The 21,051-nt window shown below is 46.0% G+C and overlaps 1 protein-coding gene across 2 annotated transcripts in view; it reads right to left on the bottom strand.

Annotated features, from left to right (window-relative positions):
* PTPN21 (protein tyrosine phosphatase non-receptor type 21) overlaps positions 1-21,051 on the bottom strand; it is a 104,680-nt gene that overhangs the window by 4,395 nt on the left and 79,234 nt on the right. For both annotated transcript variants that reach the window (XM_088475204.1, XM_088475205.1), the window contains 8 exons: positions 13,793-13,847; positions 9,255-9,336; positions 5,943-7,411; positions 4,169-4,309; positions 3,817-4,038; positions 3,591-3,719; positions 2,136-2,370; positions 47-207 (listed from right to left, as the gene is read on the bottom strand). In XM_088475204.1, coding sequence (XP_088331330.1) covers positions 47-207; positions 2,136-2,370; positions 3,591-3,719; positions 3,817-4,038; positions 4,169-4,309; positions 5,943-7,411; positions 9,255-9,336; positions 13,793-13,847 — 2,494 coding nt within the window. The remainder of the gene's footprint in view (positions 1-46; positions 208-2,135; positions 2,371-3,590; positions 3,720-3,816; positions 4,039-4,168; positions 4,310-5,942; positions 7,412-9,254; positions 9,337-13,792; positions 13,848-21,051) is intronic.

The following is a 21,051-nucleotide window of genomic DNA, read 5'->3' as shown; positions in this document are numbered from 1 at the left end:
ACACGCAGACCAATAACACAGGGACACGAGGGCAGCGAGTTCTCACCTCATTGTGTTCCAGACATGCAATCATAATCTCCGATAAAATCACCACCCCTGTCCGGCCAACCCCTGCCGTACAATGCACCAGGACTGGCGGGTTTGAACTCGTGGGGTCGCCTGTGCTATTTGTATGCCGGCGGACTGACTGGATCTCTTCTAGATAGGCTGCAGGAAACAACACAACAATATTATAACGGTCATGTACATTGTATCACTTATAGTCGTCAGCCCCTCAGGTGTGTCCTCACTCCCCATCGGTGGGATCTCTGTGGCCCCATCGGTGACAAATACATATACCATACTTCCATAATGTTGAGGTTCTAGCACAGCTACAGCCAGTATACAGGTTCTAGAATAAGAAGCAGCTCAGCACAGCTGTTGGCAAGGTGGACGTCTCTCCTTATATCTTTCCATGCTGGAGAGTGTTATTGGGTATATGGCAGCCAACAACATGCCTGCGTCTACCCACAATTCCTAGGAGGTAAATTTACGAAGAATTGAGAATGGTCGAGTTTATTTATTTTATTTTTTTATTTCGATTTGCATCGCCGAATCTCGGGTGATTTTCCCGTTTTTCATGTCTCAAATTTACTAAGAAGTGAGTTTAGCTGAAAGTGAGATGGCCAATGGTGAAGCAGACGAGATATCTCCCCCGAGTTGCAAGTGAAGATGAGATCACTCACCCCGAGGGGGCGGGCTACGTCATTTATTTAAAAAAAATGAACCCTAATTTAACTATTTACAGCCAGAAACATACAAATCACACTGATCTGTGTACATTTCTGGCAATCTCGCAGCTCTGGAGATGAGTGTTTAAAACTTAAAATTTGGCAGAGAGTTTGCCATCCCGATTCTTGGTAAATTTGACAGATGTATAGTTTAGGTGTAAAGTACTTCTGATTTCCCAATGGTGATAAGATTCGAGTTAGCTATCTCCCCCAACTTTTACGAATGAGAAGAGAGAAATCTCTCTCTCTCTCTATCTCACCAGTCTTTAACTTTAGTCAATTTTTGAGATGAAAATCAACCCTGAGATTGGTCGAGATGCCAATCTAGATTCTTAGAACAAAACAGTCTCGCACTAGGGGGTAAATTTACTAACATTATTACTCTTCAGTAACAAGCGTCTCCCAGCACAATACAGCGTGCATGCAAACATACAGTGTGAACATAACAGGACAAGACCAGACTTGGCAGTAAAAGCTACAGTTCAACATAAAAAGGTGACTATAAGCATCCAGCATTCCAGATCGTGGGCACAGCATACAGGTACAGTGCCACTGTAAAAGGAATGCCAGGGGCAGGAGATGGTGGCGTTAGCTGGGACAGGAAGATTGCTTCTAGCACATTCTGGTCTGTATCTCAGCAGTTTGTTGCATCAGCTGAGTGTGCTAGAAGCACCAGAGCAGAGAGCGACACCTCAGACAGGAAAGAGGAACTGCAGGGTGCTAGAGTGAACACATATGTATGGGGAGAGATTGGATGAGGGCTGTATAGAAGAGTAGAGTTTGCCTATATCTAGGACTCTGTTCCAGAGTAGTTAATAACTTTGTTGTGCTCCTCGACTTCTCCTGATACTTCCACATAGTGGGGTTCAGTCATCTGGATTCCAGTTGCACAATTGGGTGGAGGATGTGACAACCTTTGATTAGGTGAAATATTACCTTACTCTCTATTACCAATGTTTTCCACTGTAATAACTGTTGGAATATGAGAGGACAGGTATCTGCAGTACGGCAGAGGGTAAGTCCCCACCAGTGCATGCCCTGAGACAACAAACAGCCCAGTACTTAAACCACCCCACTGGTTATTTGGTAGCACAGTCGTACCCAGAATTATACAGACACTGGTAATGCAACCAGGCCCTCTGGCAGGCATGGGTAGCAGTATTCCGCAGGTCTCACAGAGCTAAGTGGCATTTGTCCCCCACTATGGCGCTCCAACAGTGACAAGATGGCGATGCACTTGTGCAGTGCTAGGCTCGGTGAACATCTTGGTAAGGGAATGAAGGATCCCTGGGGGATCCAATATGGAGTATTCATAACAATACTATCCATCTTCAACACCACCACTGTGGCACCATTTGAACTTACAGAGAAATCCCTTCAGATCTTCTGGATGTCCGTGTTCCGGCCAGTCGGTGTATTGCAGGTGCCACACGGTCCTCTCCTGGCCAGTCAGAAGATGCTTTATCTTGAGGCCAGTGGTGGCATAACAGCCGGAGTCTGTGCGGAAACGGGTAGTGATCTTGAAACGGCCGTAGGTGACAGTGTTGTGCCTGGACCCCAGCCTTGGCCAGTATCGGTAACTTTTCTCTCTCCCTCCCTCCTGGCAGAGAAAGGTGAGAAGCACAAGTTATTAGCTGTATTTCCTGCAAACATAAACCAAGAACAACTGACACTTTACCCCTAGCATAGGATGGGCCAACTTCATCTTACTGATGGTACCTACTCCTCTACTACCTTCATAGCGTGTAAGGAAACCACCCTGCCCGCTTCCAGCACACGCCGCCAACGACACTGCGTCATTCTCCACTACGTGAGGTCCCATCAAATGCTCCACTGTGTCTAAGTGACACTGACACCCCCACTCCATCAGCACCTGAGAAGAGAGGGACCCGCCTCACCCATAGTCTGAGTGCTGTGAAGATTTTGGAGATGTAGGATCAGACATTACACCAGCCAGGAGAAGGCAGATAATAAGGCGGAAGGTGCAATGTCTACAGATGAAAGGCAAAAACCTCTATAGTAGACTGATACCCAGTTATCTGAAATAAGCAGCATAACATATTCCTCTTACTTTCCATACTGATGTACAAGTTACTCAAACAAATGATAAACCCTAATAATGTATTCTACAGGAGTCATCCACCGCTGGCGCCTATGCCGCCATTTTCCAGATCTGAGAATCTCTTTCTCCAGCCTCCGAACCGCAGCGTATCACATCCCCAACCACCCACCTAGCCTCCTAATGCTATACTACCCAATTACCTCCCCCTATACAGTCCACACATAGGATCTGATCCTGCACCACCCACCTAACCTCCTAATGTTATACTACCCAATTACCTCCCCCTATACAGCCCACACATAGCTGCTTTGTGGTGGACTCATAGCTGTATATTATTTCTTTGTTATCTGGGTTTGCCCTGTTACACATGATGACAGCTGTAGTAAGTGGTGCTCCGTATACAAGAAGCAAGGCTTCAGCACATTATGTACTGTATACTATAACATCAGAACCAGGTGCAAGGAAAATTACACATGTCCCCATACAAAAGAACATCTACACCCAAGAATTGAAGCTTTCTAGAAGCATTTCAGCTTGCCAGATGTTGGCACTACCAGCCTTGAGTTGGCATACTGTGAAAATCTGCTTTATAACAGCTGGTGAGTCTCAGGCTACCATAGAATACTGCATAGGATGTGTATAAGGAATGAATGATCAGCTACTTAGCACAATATCCCATGCACTGTCATTACATCTCCTGCTTGTATACCCAGATCCCTGGGAGTGCAGCAAATTCTTCTGTTACCCTATTAACGCACCTCTTCAAGTGTTACCATGGCAATTATGGCCACGCCCTGTTCCCAAACCATCTGCCAGAAGTCCTGGCACGTGTTCTGCAGGGGACCTTGCGTGGCAATGTAATCCCACTCCACGCCACCAACCGTCACCTATGGAGATGGAAGCAAACGGGAATGGTGATAATTAATGCTCTTCAATCATCATCTCAGGACATGGGAAGGAAGAGAGCAGAGCTGGAGGTCTTACCTTTATGTGGGAGGCATTGATGTAACCAGTATTGTTCTCTTTTATTGGGACTAGTTCCACACGGGTGTCGTCATATGGCAGCACATCCTGGAAACGGTTGCGTTCTGCGTTCTCAGGGAGCGTCGCTATGGAGCACTCGGAGTCCGGCAGCCGTTTCTTGAGGGTCTGCTCATATTCTGTGAAGACCATTCCCTGTTCCAGCCGCTGCTCTAGAAGCTTACACTGTGAATTACACAGAGGTCGTCACACCACGGTACCCGGCATTGTATCCAGTTATCCAAACATCAAATGCCAGCCACCCAATTACCATAGAGTGCCATTCAATCTACACGCACAAATGACATCCAATTACCCGCTCATCGTTAGATGCTCTGGTGGGCTCCTCTCTCTCATCGTCCGATAGGAGCATACGGGGCAGTGTTAGGCCATTCCAAGCTGCCAGTTTCAGAGGCCCCATTTTTTTAGCTTCTGTTCGGGTACCCTTTTTTATGCCCTGCAGATAAGGAAAGTATAATTTCAAGAAAACGGCAATTGCAGGAGCAATATACCTAGAGTGCTGCCATTGCTTCTGCCGATAATTAGAACATCACTCTTATTGTTTGGAAATTAAACTGTCATTGTTGTGAAAGGAGGAGTCCACTCAAAGGTATTTTTACTAGTAAATCCAGTCTACAGATATCCAAGACCACCTCCGTTCAGGAGACGCCATGCGGCTATGAATGGGCCAGGTCCCTGGGAAACATTTGCCCCACTGAATGGCCAGTGGTGTCCACATACTTCAGGCCACAATGGCTCAAAAATTTTCCAACCAGAAGAAATAGAACATTCCATCCTTGGTGGTTGTCTAATGGCTGACACCTGGAGGGAAGGGGGGTTTGCCAGTGAAGTAGCTCTGTAGGGGGACATGTGCTGCTTATGTAGAAGACAAATACCATACACAGAGGCCAGCAGGGGGCGATAGGTTGTCACTTTCTGTGAAGAGCTCTTCACATGCCGACACCACCGGGCTGGGAGAATGAGACAATATTTAGCCAGCACCTTCAATGTTTGATACTAAAGTTTATAATTTATTCTCCTTTTGCAAAGAAAGTGGTTTGTTTTGTTTTCTCTCCTGGCCAAGCCCTCTCCCATCTATTGCACCAGTCTCCTGGGGCTGGAAGAAGTCAGTGTACCCCTCTATTACAATAGGGCTATTTACATTTTTAAGTGCGACACTACAAGAACTTCTGATTGGCCGCTGAAGGGGCAAAGAGACACAGAGGACAGGTCGGAGATATTAACATATTATACCTCTCTTCTCCCCAAATGAGGCACTTTACCCCATCTACAGATGGCAACATTATTTTGCGAAGAGATAGGAAGAGCAGGGTGTATGAGGATGCAAAGTGTGCTCTGATCTGAGGAGCGCTGGGGCAGCTGGGTATAATTGTCAGTATAGTACATTGCAACAGAGCAGATCTACGTAGTGTGTGGCTGCAGGGGGCTGGGCGCGTCACTGCACACTACATAGATCTGTCTAGTTGCAATGGTTTTATACTGTTAGAATCCCCAGGCTTCCTATGCAGGAGCAAATAGCTGGGGTATGAGGTTGAGAAATTGAGAACCAACCGGGTATGAAATGCTCAGAAATGTGTGAAGTGGTCACCTGCGTATGACTACCAAATGGCTCGCTCCAAACGTTCTCTAGTGGCCACTGCGTGGCACCAAACAAAGAATGAAAAAAAGGAGTTAAAAAAAAAAAAAATCACACCAAAACACCTATTTGGACTGTAGGACGCCGGGCACTTATAAAAAACCAAAAAAAACCACAAAGCAGCTATGTGTGGGCTGTATAGGGGGACTACTTCAGACATTCAATGTTTTGAGGAGCAGCCGGAGTTTCAGTGCTCCACTCACAACCCCAGTGTCCACCAGTGGATGGAATAGAAAGCTCCGTTATCACAGTGGTGGGTGCTAAAGTGCTTTTCACTGCTTTATAAATCGAGCCCTTTATTCCATTGTTTTACCTATTGATCTCATCATCCCTCCTCTGACATATTATTATTATTATAATCCCACTCAGCCTAAAGCAGAAGCCGAATCGGACATTCCCCATCTTTTCCAGTTAGTACTTATGGTCTACTTACCCCTGAAGGTGGAAGACCTTCAACAACATCCTTCTTGCTGGACAGGAAATCAGACACTGGTCTCTTTTTTGTAGGATCCTTTTTCACTCGGTACCGGACAGTAACAGCCGTGAGGTCGGACTCTGACACGGATGGAGCAATGGTCCCATTACCTCTCCGATTGGTCAAGAGATCCCCACTGAACTGTACTGGGCTGACGGCTGTCTGTCTCCTCTCTCTCTCCACCTCTGCTGGTTTATGTTCGTAGATATGTAGATGATTAGCTGGCATGGAACTGTATGGGTAGCTCGGCTCTGACTCGTCAGGGTAGGTTTCAATTACTGTTCGGAGTTGGGATCGGTCATAGAGCGGTGTCTGAGAAACACTTGTTCTGTTGTCTATTTCAGTGTCCTCTTCATCATCCTCGCTACTGTGAATAAGCATGGTGGCATCAGAAAGAGACTTCTTGTGACCGTATCGTCCGCTGTCATGCTCAGCAGCCGGCTCCTCTTTTGTACGCTCTATGTAAGAGTTAGTCTGCGAGTCTGATGGCATGAGCCTTTGTGGTGGCGCGTTGGCTGCAGGTGAAGATGATGTGGTCCTCTCCTTCACCCGCATCCCATCGAAGCTATGCGTGAGCCCAGCGATTTCAATGCTGTTCCTCTTCTGCAACTGGGCATGGCGTGCCGCGGTCAATGGCTCACTCACCTCTTGGAGAGAATGAGCCACAGGCAGACTGTCCTCCTGGAACATCTGAACAGAATGGTGGACTCGCCTGGTAATCAGGTCTGGATTACTGCTGCTAGTGTGGTGTCGGGTCAAATCTGGGGTGCTGTTGGCCGGACGTGGGTACTGATATGGAGGGGGAGGCCTATAGACCTGAGTTTTCATGATGTTGGAGGCCGTATAGTCCTGAGCTTGAAGCTGGACATTAGTAAGCTCTGGGACGCTGACCGCTCCTACAACCGGGCGCCGTTCAACCTGGTAAGGGTAAGGAGACTGGCTGTGAAAACTATAGTTCAAGTTGAAAGGATAATGATGGGACTGGGGAGACGTAAAGTGGGCATGCTCTCGGATTTCAGGTTGGCTGTAAACCAAGGCATCTGGCCTGCTGTAGGCATAGGAATTGCCAATGTTGAGGTTTCTCATAGAGTGGCTCTGTCTGTCTGAATGCATTATACCCCTGTTGAGCTGCCTCATGACGGTCTCATAGTCAGGGGTTGGACGATAAGAGGGTGGGATGAGGGCACTGTGTCGGTGGGAGGGGATGTACTCTTGTCTCATGATGTCACTTCCTGTGATGCTGGGGTTGGAAGACATGGGCGAGGGTTGCATGTAGTGCTGTTGGGTGTTGAGCGAGTTGGTGCTGTGCGCGCTGTAGACGCTACCGTTCCGGATTCTGCCATTGTAATCATGTGGGCTGCGGTCGAGGCTGGTCTGCGAGTGATAATAATACCCATTCTGATTGCTCACGAACACTGGCAGATTATCTGATGGAAACAAAACAACATACGTTAACAATGAGTAAATGATTTGGACACAAGAGGACATTTCATGATACGCAGATGATCTGCAATTACATGACTCAAATAATACAAGTCATATAATGAAATGATCCCCGATGTACATCCCGGCTCACACACAATATCTATACAGTTGTGGTAACTGTAACATAAGAGTTTTCTCACTATACTTCTACTAATGCTCTGTACAGCAGCGGGAGGTGGCAGCAGGGCTCAGGCTCCAGGGTGACTAAGACAGACGTTGGACATCGCTATATTTATTGCCTCAGCATCAGCAGCTGTACCTGGCTAAGGGGGGGGAAATCACAGGACTGGATGAGATCTGATCAGTCACATGGAATCCTGGCCCTTTTCAGCCCAGTATTCCCCTTGTGGCCACTGGTAGATAGTGCAGTGAATTACAGCAACTCTTTTTTTTTTTTTATAATTGATGGCCGAGCGTAATGTTTTCTATCACCAGTGCAAAACGTGAAATTCACACAGGACAGAGTTGAAGAACTTTAGGTCACAAAGGGTCCTTTTATTCCCATATTCCTGACCCTTGGAATTTAAAGGTCTCCTTAAGATGCAGGGGTCCCCTAACCCAACCGGAACTACTCACCCAAGCCCAGAGGAGGAGACTTTAGGAATGAGAGAGACCGAAATGGGGTAGGAGCTCATAAAAGGTCTGTGCAGCATCAATGCCAGTGAGAAATAGCCACTAAATAAATGCAGGAATATAGAAATACTGTGCTGTATGACACCAACCTTCTGACGGAGACCATAGACATCCCTGCCGGAGGCCTACATGCCACACACTATCAGGAAAGGTCACAGTACCCGTGTCATCCTCAGGCACCAGCCTCCTGGCAGAGACCATAGAATGTGGCATGTAGGCCTCCGGCAAGGATGTCTATCAGGAAAGGTCACAGCACCCGGGTCATCCTCAGGCACCAGCCTTCTGACGGAGACCATAGACATCCCTGCCGGAGGCCTACATGCCACACACTATCAGGAAAGGTCACAGCACCCGTGTCATCCTCAGGCACCAGCCTTCTGACGGAGACCATAGACATCCCTGCCGGAGGCCTACATGCCACACACTATCAGGAAAGGTCACAGCACCCGTGTCATCCTCAGGCACAAGCCTTCTGACGGGGACCATAGACATCCCTGCCGGAGGCCTACATGCCACACACTATCAGGAAAGGTCACAGCACCCATGTCATCCTCAGGCACCAGCCTTCTGACGGAGACCATAGACATCCCTGCCGGAGGCCTACATGCCACACACTATCAGGAAAGGTCACAGCACCCGGGTCATCCTCAGGCACCAGCCTCCTGGAGGAGACAGACATCCCTGCCGGAGGCCTACATGCCACACACTATCAGGAAAGGTCACAGCACCCGTGTCGTGTCATCCTCAGGCACCAGCCTCCTGGCGGAGACAATAGAATGTGGCATGTAGGCCTCCGGCAGGGATGTCTATCAGGAAAGACCCGTGTCATCCTCAGGCACCCCCAACCAGGGCCGGAACTAGGTCTCCAGCTTCCCAGTTGTCGGCCTTTTGGGCAGAGAATCAGAGTAGGTGCCCATGACGGGATCGCATCCCATATGAACCGATACTACATGATCTCTGCCCAAAGGGCGCTAATGCCACAGGAACACCCTGGTGTAAGCCAAAATGTTGGCACATTGTGACCACGGTCATGTGGCTCTGACGGTTTTCCAGACAGCTCGATACATCAGGGAGATGGTAAATTATAACTACTATATAATAATATCCATTGTCCTCTCACAGTGATGTATATAAAAACACAAAAGTGCTCACCTTGAGAGGAGGTATGAGGCTCATTGTAGTGTCCATTGTAATGCATCTGGGGAGGAGGCATCATATATGGCTGGTGCTTTTGCTGCAGAACAGAATGAAAGGACGGTTATACAAGTCATACAGAGACCCGTATTCAATAGAGGCGAAAAGCCGCGATGTACGGTTTTTGCCTGTTACATACAGCAGAGATCCGTTATCTATTGTATACAGGTCACATACAGCAGAGATCAGTTATTATCTATTGTATACAGGTCACATACAGCAGAGATCCGTTATTATCTATTGTATACAGATCACATACAGAGGAGATCCGTTATTATCTATTGTATACAGGTCACATACAGCAGAGATCAGTTATTATCTAATGTATACAGGTCACATACAGAGGAGATCCGTTATTATCTATTGTATACAGGTCACATACAGCAGAGATCCGTTATTATCTATTGTATACAGGTCACATACAGAGGAGATCCGTTATTATCTATTGTATACAGGTCACATACAGCAGAGATCCGTTATTATCTAATGTATACAGGTCACATACAGTGGAGATCTGTTATTATCTATTGTATACAGCTCACATACAGCAGAGATCAGTTATCATCTATTGTATACAGGTCACATACAGAGGAGATCCGTTATTATCTATTGTATACAGGTCACATACAGAGGAGATCCGTTATTATCTATTGTATACAGATCACATACAGAGGAGATCCGTTATTATCTATTGTATACAGCTCACATACAGCAGAGATCAGTTATCATCTATTGTATACAGGTCACATACAGAGGAGATCCGTTATTATCTATTGTATACAGGTCACATACAGAGGAGATCCGTTATTATCTGATGTATACAGGTCACATACAGCAGAGATCTGTTATCATCTAATGTATACAGGTCACATACAGAGGAGATCCGTTATTATCTAATGTATATAGGTTATCAAGTGCATCTGACTTTGCCACAGCGCGGGGGGTGGGGGGGATTGGACACCTGCAGCGAGCTTCAAATAGAATTATTACTAGTGATACAGTCAGGTGCATAAATATTGGGACATTGACAGAATTTTCATATTTTGGCCTCTATTCACCACCACAATGGCTTTGAAATGAAACAAACAAGATGTGCTTTAACTGCAGACTTTCAGATTTAATTTGAGGGTAATTACATCCAAATCAGGTGAACGGTATAGGAATTACAACGGTTTCTATATGTGCCTCCCACTTTTTAAGGGGCCAAAAGTAATGGGACTATCAACTCAAAAGCTATTTCATGGACAGGTGTGGGCTATTCACTCGTTATTTCATTATCAATTAAGCAGGTAAAAGGTCTGGAGTTGATTCTAGGTGTGACATTTGCATTTGGAATCAGTTGCTGTCGACTCTCAATATGAGATCTAAAGAGCTGTCACTATCAGTGAAGCAAGCCATCATTAGGCTGAAAAATCAAAACAAATCCATCAGAGAGAGAGCAAAAATATTAGGTATCGCCAAATCAACTGTTTGGAACATTCTTAAAAAGAAAGAAAGAATGCACCGGAGAGCTCAGCAACACCAAAAGACCCAGAAGACCACGGAAAACAACTGTGGTGGATGACAGAAGAATTATTTCCCTGGTGAAGAAAAACCCCTTCACAACAGTTGGCCAAATCAAGAACACTCTCCAGGAGGTAGGTGTATATGTGTCAAAGTCAACAATCAAGAGAAGACTTCACAAGAGTGAATATAGAGGGTTCACCACAAGATGTAAACCATTGGTGAGCCTCAAAAACAGTAAGACCAGATTAGAGTTTGCCAAACAACATCTAAAAAAGCCATTACAGTTCTGGAACAACATACTATGGACAGATGAGACAAAGATCAACTTGTACCAGAGTGATGGGAAGAGAAGAGTATGGAGAAGGAAAGGAACTGCTCATGATCCAAAACATACCACCTCATCAGTAAAGGATGGTGGTGGTAGTGTCATGGCGTGGGCATGTATGGCTGCCAATGGAACTGGTTTCCTTGTATTTATTGATGATGTGACTGCTGATAAAAGCAGCAGAATGCATTCTGAAGTGTTTCGGGCAAAATTATATGCTCATATTCAGTCAAATGCTTCAGAACTCATTGGACGGCGCTTCACAGTGCAGATGGACAATGACCCGAAGCATACTGCAAAAGCAACCAAAGAGTTTTTTAAGGCTAAAAAGTGGAATATTATGCAATGGCCAAGTCAATCCCCTGACCTGAATCCAATTGAGCATGCATTTCACTTGATGAAGACAAAACTGAAGGGAAAATGTCCCAAGAACAAGCAGGAACTGAAGACATTTGCAATAGAGGCCTGGCAGAGCATCACCAGGGATGATACCCAGTGTCTGGTGATGTCTATGCGTTCCAGACTTCACCCTGTAATTACCGGCAAAGGATTTGCAACAAAGTATTAAAAAGTGAAAATTAGATTTAGGATTGTTTAGTTTGTCCCATTACTTTTGGCCCCTTAAAAAGTGGGAGGCACATATAGAAACCGTTGTAATTCCTACACCGTTCACCTGATTTGGATGTAATTGCTCTCAAATTAAATCTGAAAGTCTGCAGTTAAAGCACCTCTTGTTTGTTTCATTTCAAAGCCATTGTGGTGGTGAATAGAGGCCAAAACATGAAAATTCTGTCAATGTCCCAATATTTATGCACTTGACTGTAATTATGTTCTGATGAATAGGCCCCTCCGTCACAAAACTTTCTGGGTTTTCTGCTGCTGACGTGTCTTTGGGAGATTGATTCTCCTGCTGCTTCTAGTGTGACAGAAACTGAGACGGCGATTCACAGGTGTTCTACTCCTGCGCTGAGCAACCACAGGTTTCAGAGGTTCCCGCGGTCCAGTCTCTTGGAAGTTCTGAAGGGACAATGTAAACCAAAAAGAAAAAGGTGTACAACACCCTTCAGCGAGTCCTGCCTCTGCTCGGCCCGGTCTCCTTGGGGCCACATCTCCACATGTCTGGGTACAACCCCAAGTGTCAGGGCGCAAGCCCAAATTGCCACAGCCCCAGGAGGGGAGGGGTCCCTAGTGCCACAGCCCCAGGAGGGGAGGGGTCCCTAGTGCCACTGTCTTAAGGGAAAACTGCTGTCTGCCAGTCCCAGTGAGGGACTCCTTATGGTAAAATCTTGAGAAGGAGCTGCCCTTCACCCTGCTAATATTCCAAGTGCCACTCACCAGAGTGCTGTCCAGGTGGCCGTCAGTATAAGTGCTGCCCAGCCAGGCATGAGGAGCTATTCGCCATCTTACCAGAGGTCCAAGAGGTGTCAGTTACCAGTTCACAACTTCAGTTTGCCCACACCTTTTGGTGCAAGGATCACATCTGCGCACACCTTTGTGGTGGCAGCTATATATGAACGATAGCACAGTACTTCAATCCAACTCATCAGACTGTATACAAGCTATTGCCATTTAATGTTGTAATGTTGTAAACTTTGCTATATTATATATACAGTATAATAAGTTTCTTTGTTGGCAAATATCTTCCACAGCTCTCAGGTAAAGCTGCCAAGTCTTACAGAAAAGTAATCTAGTCCAGTCGGATCTTGGGCAGGTTTCAGGGAGTTTAGGGTCATGGTCAGACCTCACGTTGGTGTACGCTGGGCAGAACTGTGACCCCGGAAGCCTGTTCTGGGCCTTCCACTGGATGGATTTGGATGATATCACATAATAAAATCTAATATATATACACACACACACGCATATAGATATATGAATACACATACATACAAAACACATAATTTTTATTATTTTTATCAGGATACCAATAAGTATGTGTACGGGCCTAGAACATAAGGATACCAATAAGTAAGTGTACGGGCCTAGAACATAAGGACACCAATAAGTAAGTGTACGGGCCTAGAACATAAGGACACCAATAAGTGAGTGTACGGGCCTAGAACATAAGGATACCAATAAGTGAGTGTACGGGCCTAGAACATAAGGATACCAATAAGTAAGTGTACGGGCCTAGAACATAAGGATACCAATAAGTAAGTGTACGGGCCTAGAACATAAGGATACCAATAAGTGAGTGTACGGGCCTAGAACATAAGGATACCAATAAGTAAGTGTACGGGCCTAGAACATAAGGACACCAATAAGTGAGTGTACGGGCCTAGAACATAAGGATACCAATAAGTGAGTGTACGGGCCTAGAACATAAGGATACCAATAAGTAAGTGTACGGGCCTAGAACATAAGGACACCAATAAGTGAGTGTACGGGCCTAGAACATAAGGATACCAATAAGTAAGTGTACGGGCCTAGAACATAAGGACACCAATAAGTAAGTGTACGGGCCTAGAACATAAGGACACCAATAAGTGAGTGTACGGGCCTAGAACATAAGGACACCAATAAGTGAGTGTACGGGCCTAGAACATAAGGATACCAATAAGTAAGTGTACGGGCCTAGAACATAAGGATACCAATAAGTGAGTGTACGGGCCTAGAACATAATAATATAATCCCTATTGATGATACAGTCATTGGCCGGTGACCTTACCAGTGAGATCCTGGTTGATGATCTGCGTCGCACTGGATTCACGGCCTGATTCTGTCTGATGATAGAAGAAAGTTTCCGTCAGTAACAGAGAAGATCGGACGCTGTATTCAGCACATACAAAATATCAAGCAAAATCCTTTATAACTTCAGCTTACAGCACCCGTCATTGGTGTTATAAAGAGGACATTTTATATTTTAATGGACATTTATTGGAATAAAGTATCAGCCAGTAACAGAGGCCGGCGCTATAATGGAGTATATACCCTCTTGTGCTTCTCCCTACTTTACTTTCATCTACTTCTTACTCCCCACTAGGACACCTAACACTGGTCGCTAATCTAGCCATGTATATTATCTTTGTCCTATATTCAATGTACTGTACTGTAAGTCACTGGTCACCTGTGTGTGTATGTACTGTGTAAGTCACTGGTCACCTATGTGTGTATGTACTGTGTAAGTCACTGGTCACCCATGTGTATATGTACTGTACTGTATGTCACTGGTCACCTATGTGTGTATATGCACTGTGTAAGTCACTGGTCACCTATGTGTATATGTACTAGGGGTGTGCACCGGCAACTTTTCATGTTTTGGTTTTGGATCTGGATCTTTCTTCGTGTTTTGGATCTGGATTGGTTTTGCCAAAACCACCCTTCGGTGTTTTGGGTTCTGGGTTTTGTGTTTTGGATCTGTATTTTTTTTTAAAAAAGAATAAAAACCGCTAAAAATCACAGAATGTGTGGGTTTTCCTGCTCCTATGCTATTATTAACCTCAAAAACCTTAATTTCCACTAATTTCCAGTCTATTCTGAACACCTCACACTAGTGTTTTTATGTCCAAAAGGTTGCACCGAGGTAGATGGATGACTATGCTAAGCGACACGAGTGGGCGGCACAAACACGTGGCCCATCTAGGAGTGACACTGCAGTGGCAGACAGGATGGCAGTTTGAAAAACTAGGTCCCAAACAGTACATAATGCAAAGAAAAAAAAGAGGTGCAAGATGGAATTGTCCTTGGGCCCTCCCACCCACCCTTATGGTTGTATAAACAGGACATGCACACTTTAACAAACCAATCATTTCAGCGCCAGGGTCTGCCACACGACTGTGGCTGAAATGATTGGTTCCTTTGGGCCCCCACAAAACAAGCTGGCAATTAATCGGTTCCTGCACAAACTGGCTCTACGGAGGCAAGATGTCGTCCTCATCCTCCTCATTCACCGATTCCTCACCCTCTTCAGTGTTCTGTACATCCTCATCCTCACAGAGTATTAATTCGTCCCCACTGGAATCCACCACCACAGGTCCCTCTGTACGTTCTGGAGGCTGGTCTCCCTGGAAGAGTTGATAATTCATTTTTATGAACATCATCTTCTCCACATTTTGTGGAAGCAACCTCCTACGCCTTTTGCTGACAAGGTTCCCGGCTGCACTAAACACTCTTTCGGAGTGCACACTGGAGGGGGGGCAACTCAGGTAAAATAGAGCCAGTTTGTACAGGGGCCTCCAAATTGCCTTTTTTTCCTGCCAGTACATGTACGGACTGTCTGACATGCCTACTTGGATGCTGTCACCGATGTAATCCTTTAACAGACAGACGCACGCTTGTCGCCGCTGCTTTGAGGATGCAGGTGGAATCTAGACGGGATTTGGAACCGGGGACACACTACCTCCATCAATTGTCTAAATCCCACTGCACTAATGGCGGATACCGGACGCACGTCTAACACCAACATAGCAGTCAAGGCCTCAGTTATACGTTTTGCTTCAGGATGACTGCTGTCGTACTTCATCCTCCTCGCTAGGGACTGTTGGAGGGTCAATTGTTTAGTAAAAGTAGTGGTGTTCCTACTTCCTCTCTGGGATGATTTTATTTTTATCGGAGAAAGTTTGGTCCTCCATTTATGTTATATTGATATATACGTGCAGCTAAGGCGCACACAAACACAGAAAATATTTTTTTAGTTTTGCTGGAGAGTAGTGCACGTTGTGGGTTACACCACCCTTTAAGAAATGAGCCAGCCGGCTCTTTACTTATGGGACACAGGCACACGCTTGGCGCTGCTCCTTTGTTGATGCACGTGCAGCCACAGTGCTCACAATTCACAAACACAGAAAATATTTTTTTATTTTGTTTGGAGTGCACTTTGGGGGTTACAGCACCCTTTAACGGACAAGCCAGCCGGCCCTTTACTTATGGGACACAGGCGCACGCTTGGCGCTATTTTGTTGATGCACGTTCGGCTACTGCGCACACAATTCACAAACACAGAAAAAATATATATATATTTTTTTGCACTTGGGGGGAGCACCCCTGATGGACAGAGCACCCCCTTGACAACACTACAGCACCCCTTTAGGACTGGGACACTGCACAGGACTTTGGAGTGGACACAGCCCCTATGGACAACTGACTGCACAACACAGTCCATCCAGCCCCTATGGACTTTGGAGGAGTGGACACAGCCCCTATGGACAACAGTAGCACAGCACAACACTACACTGCACTACACTACACAGCCCAGCCAGCCCTAACTCCCACCCTCCCTCTTCACTGTCCACAGCCGAGTGAGAAAATGGCGCCGACGCGGGTAACTTATATAGGATCCAAAACCCGCGAGACCCGGAAGGCGGGATGATGACGTTTTGCCTCGATTTCAGATCCGAGTCAGGCGGGAAAAGTCGAGCCTGACCGGATCGGCCTCGGATCGGGCAGGCTCGGGGGGTTCGGATTTCAGAAATCCGAACACGCTCACCGCTAATATGTACTGTGTAAGTCACTGGTCACCTATGTGTTTATGTACTGTGTAAGTCACTGGTCACCTATGTGTGTATGTACTGTGTAAGTCACTGGTCACCTGTGTGTGTATGTACTGTGTAAGTCACTGGTCACCTATGTGTGTATATGTACTGTGTAAGTCACTGGTCACCTATGTGTATATGTACTGTGTAAGCCACTAGTCACCTATGTGTGTATATGTACTGTGTAAGCCACTGGTCCACCTATGTGTATGTACTGTGTAAGGCACTGGTCACCTATGTGTTTATGTACGGTGTAAGGCACTGGTCACCTATGTGTTTATGTACTGTGTAAGGCACTGGTCACCTATGTGTTTATGTACTGTGTAAGGCACTGGTCACCTATGTGTATATGTACTGTGTAAGCCACTGGTCACCTATGTGTATGTACTGTGTAAGCCACTAGTCACCTATGTGTTTATGTACTGTGTAAGGCACTGGTCACCTATGTGTTTATGTACTGTGTAAGGCACTGGTCACCTATGTGTTTATGTACTGTGTAAGGCACTGGTCACCTATGTGTATATGTACTGTGTAAGCCACTGGTCACCTATGTGTATGTACTGTGTAAGCCACTAGTCACCTATGTGTGTATATGTACTGTGTAAGGCACTGGTCAGCCTATGTGTATGTACTGTGTAAGGCACTGGTCACCTATGTGTTTATGTACTGTGTAAGGCACTGGTCACCTATGTGTTTATGTACTGTGTAAGGCACTGGTCACCTATGTGTATATGTACTGTGTAAGGCACTGGTCACCTATGTGTATATGTACTGTGTAAGCCACTGGTCACCTATGTGTATGTACTGTGTAAGGCACTGGTCACCTATGTGTATGTACTGTGTAAGGCACTGGTCACCTATGTGTAAAGTCGAGCCTGACCGGATTGGCCTCGGATCGGGCAGGCTCGGGGGGTTCGGATTTCAGAAATCCGAACACGCTCACCGCTAATATGTACTGTGTAAGTCACTGGTCACCTATGTGTTTATGTACTGTGTAAGGCACTGGTCACCTATGTGTTTATGTACTGTGTAAGGCACTGGTCACCTATGTGTATATGTACTGTGTAAGCCACTAGTCACCTATGTGTGTATATGTACTGTGTAAGGCACTGGTCAGCCTATGTGTATGAACTGTGTAAGGCACTGGTCACCTATGTGTTTATGTACTGTGTAAGGCACTGGTCACCTATGTGTTTATGTACTGTGTAAGGCACTGGTCACCTATGTGTTTATGTACTGTGTAAGGCACTGGTCACCCATGTGTATATGTACTGTGTAAGCCACTGGTCACCTATGTGTTTATGTACTGTGTAAGGCACTGGTCACCTATGTGTATATGTACTAGGGGTGTGCACCGGCCACTTTTCGTGTTTTGTGTTTTGGTTTTGGATCTGGATCTTTCTTCGTGTTTTGGATCTGGATTGGTTTTGCCAAAACCACCCTTCCGTGTTTTGGGTTCTGGGTTTTGTGTTTTGGATCTGTATTTTTTTGAAAAAAAGCATAAAAACAGCTAAAATCACAGAATTTGTAGGTTTTTCTGCTCCTATGCTATTATTAACCTCAATAACCTTAATTTCCACTAATTTCCAGTCTATTCTGAATACCTCACACCTCACAATAGTGTTTTTATGTCCAAAAGGTTGCACCGAGGTAGCTGGATGACTATGCTAAGCGACACGAGTGGGCGGCACAAACACGTGACCCATCTAGGCGTGAAACTGCAGTGGCAGACAGGATGGCATTGAAAAACTAGGCCCCAAACTGTACATAATGCAAAGAAAAAAAAGAGGTGCAAGATGGAATTGTCCTTGGGCCCTCCCACCCACCCTTATGTTGTATAAACAGGACATGCACACTTTAACAAACCAATCATTTCAGCGCCAGGGTCTGCCACACAACTGTGGCTGAAATGATTGGTTCGTTTGGGCCCCCACAAAACAAGCTGGCAATTAATCTGTCCCTGCACAAACTGGCTCTACGGAGGCAAGAAGTCGTCCTCATCCTCCTCATCCACAGATTCCTCACCCTCTTCAGTGTTATGTACATCCTCATCCTCACAGAGTATTAATTCGTCCCTGCTGGAACCACAGGTCCCTCTGTACGTTCTGGAGGCTGGTCTCCCTGGAAGAGTTGATCATTCATTTTATGAACATCATCTTCTCCACATTTTGTGGCAGCAACCTCCTACGCCTTTCGCTAACAAGGTTCCCGGCTGCACTAAACACTCTTTCGGAGTACACACTGGAGGGGGGGCAACTCAGGTAAAATAGAGCCAGTTTGTACAGGGACCTCCAAATTGCTTCTTTTTCCTGCCAGTAAAGGTACGGACTGTCTGACATGCCTACTTGGATGCTGTCACCGATGTAATCCTTTAACAGACAGACGCACGCTTGTCGCTGCTGCTTTGAGGATTCAAGTGCGGCTACAGCCCACACAATTCACAAAGACAGAAAAAAAAAAAGAATATTTTTATTCTTTGTGTAGCACACTTTGAGGGTGTCACCACCCTTTAACAGACAGACGCACGCTTGTCGCTGCTGCTTTAAGGATGCAGGTGCGGCTACAGCCCACACATTTCACAAAGACCGAAAAAAAAAGAACAATATTTTAATTGTTTGTGTAGCACACTTTGAGGGTGTCACCACCCTTTAACAGACAGACGCACGCTTGTCGCTGCTGCTTTAAGGATGCAGGTGCGGCTACAGCCCACACAATTCACAAAGACAGAAAAAAGAAGAATATTTTTATTGTTTGTGTAGCACACTTTGAGGGTGTCACCACCCTTTAACAGACAGACGCACGCTTGTCGCTGCTGCTTTGAGGATGCAAGTGCGGCTACATCGCACACAAGTCACAAACACATTAAAAAAATAGTTTTTTATTTTTTGGAGCACTTTGAGAGTTACACCACCCTTTAACAGACAGACGCACGCTTGTCGCTGCTGCTTTGAGGATGCAGGTGGAATCTAGACGGGATTTGGAACCGAGGACACACTACCTCCATCAATTGTCTAAATCCCACTGCACTAATGTCGGATACCGGACGCACGTCTAACACCAACATAGCAGTCAAGGCCTCAGTTATACGTTTTGCTTCAGGATGACTGCTGTCGTACTTCATCCTCATCGCTAGGGACTGTTGGAGGGTCAATTGTTTAGTAAAAGTAGTGATGTTCCTACTTCCTCTCCGGGATGATGAACAACTCCCAGCAGCAGCAACAGCACTAGTAGGAAGTGGTTCTTGATCTTTCCCTATTTTATTTTTATCAGAGAAAGTTTGGTCCTCCATTTATGTTATATTGATATATATACGTGCGGCTAAAGCGCACACAAACACAGAAAATATTTTTTTATTTTTGCTGGAGAGTAGTGCACTTTGTGGGTTACACCACCCTTTAAGAAATGAGCCAGCCGGCTCTTTACTTATGGGACACAGGCGCACGCTTGGCGCTGCTCCTTTGTTGATGCACGTGCAGCCACAGTGCACACAAGTCACAAACACAGAAAATATATATTTTTTTGGTTTGGAGTGTACTTTGGGGGTTACAGCACTCTTTAACGGTCAAGCCAGCCGGCCCTTTACTTATGACACAGGCGCACGCTTGGCACTACTTTGTTGATGCACGTGCGGCTACTGCGCACACAATTCACAAACACAGAAAATAATTTTTTTTTTGGTTTGGACTGGAGTGTACTTTGGGGGTTACAGCACCCTTTAACGGTCAAGCCAGCCGGCCCTTTACTTATGACACAGGCGCACGCTTGGCACTACTTTGTTGATGCACGTGCGGCTACTGCGCACACAATTCACAAACACAGAAAATAATTTTTTTTTTGGTTTGGACTGGAGTGTACTTTCGGGGGTTACAGCACCCTTAACGGTCAAGCCAGCCGGCCCTTTACTTATGACACAGGCGCACGCTTGGCACTACTTTGTTGATGCACGTGCGGCTACTGCGCACACAATTCACAAACACAGAAAATATATTATTTTTTTAGCACTTGGGGGGAGCACCCCTGATGGACAGAGCACCCCCTGGACAACACTACAGCACCTCTTTAGGACTGGGACACTGCACAGGACTTTGGAGTGGACACAGCCCCTATGGAGAACTGACTGCACAACACAGTCCAGCCAGCCCCTATGGACTTTGAAGTAGTGGACACAGCCCCTATTAACAACAGCAGCACAGCACAACACAGCCAGCCCCTATGGACTTTGAAGTAGTGGACAACAGCAGCACTACACTACACTACACTACACAGCCCTAACTCCCACCCTCCCTCTTCACTGTCCACAGCCGAGTGAGAAAATGGCGCCGACGTGGGTACCTTATATAGGATCCAAAACCCGCGAGACTCGGAAGGCGGGATGATGACGTTTTGCCTCGATTTCAGATCCGAGTCAGGCGGGAAAAGTCGAGCCTGATTCGGATCGGACTCGGATCGGGGGGGC

This window comes from Taudactylus pleione, unplaced genomic scaffold, assembly GCF_031769625.1.
Source record: "Taudactylus pleione unplaced genomic scaffold, aTauple2 ptg000166l, whole genome shotgun sequence".
NCBI classification, from domain to species: domain Eukaryota; kingdom Metazoa; phylum Chordata; class Amphibia; order Anura; family Myobatrachidae; genus Taudactylus; species Taudactylus pleione.
This window is presented reverse-complemented; position numbering and strand designations above follow the sequence as displayed.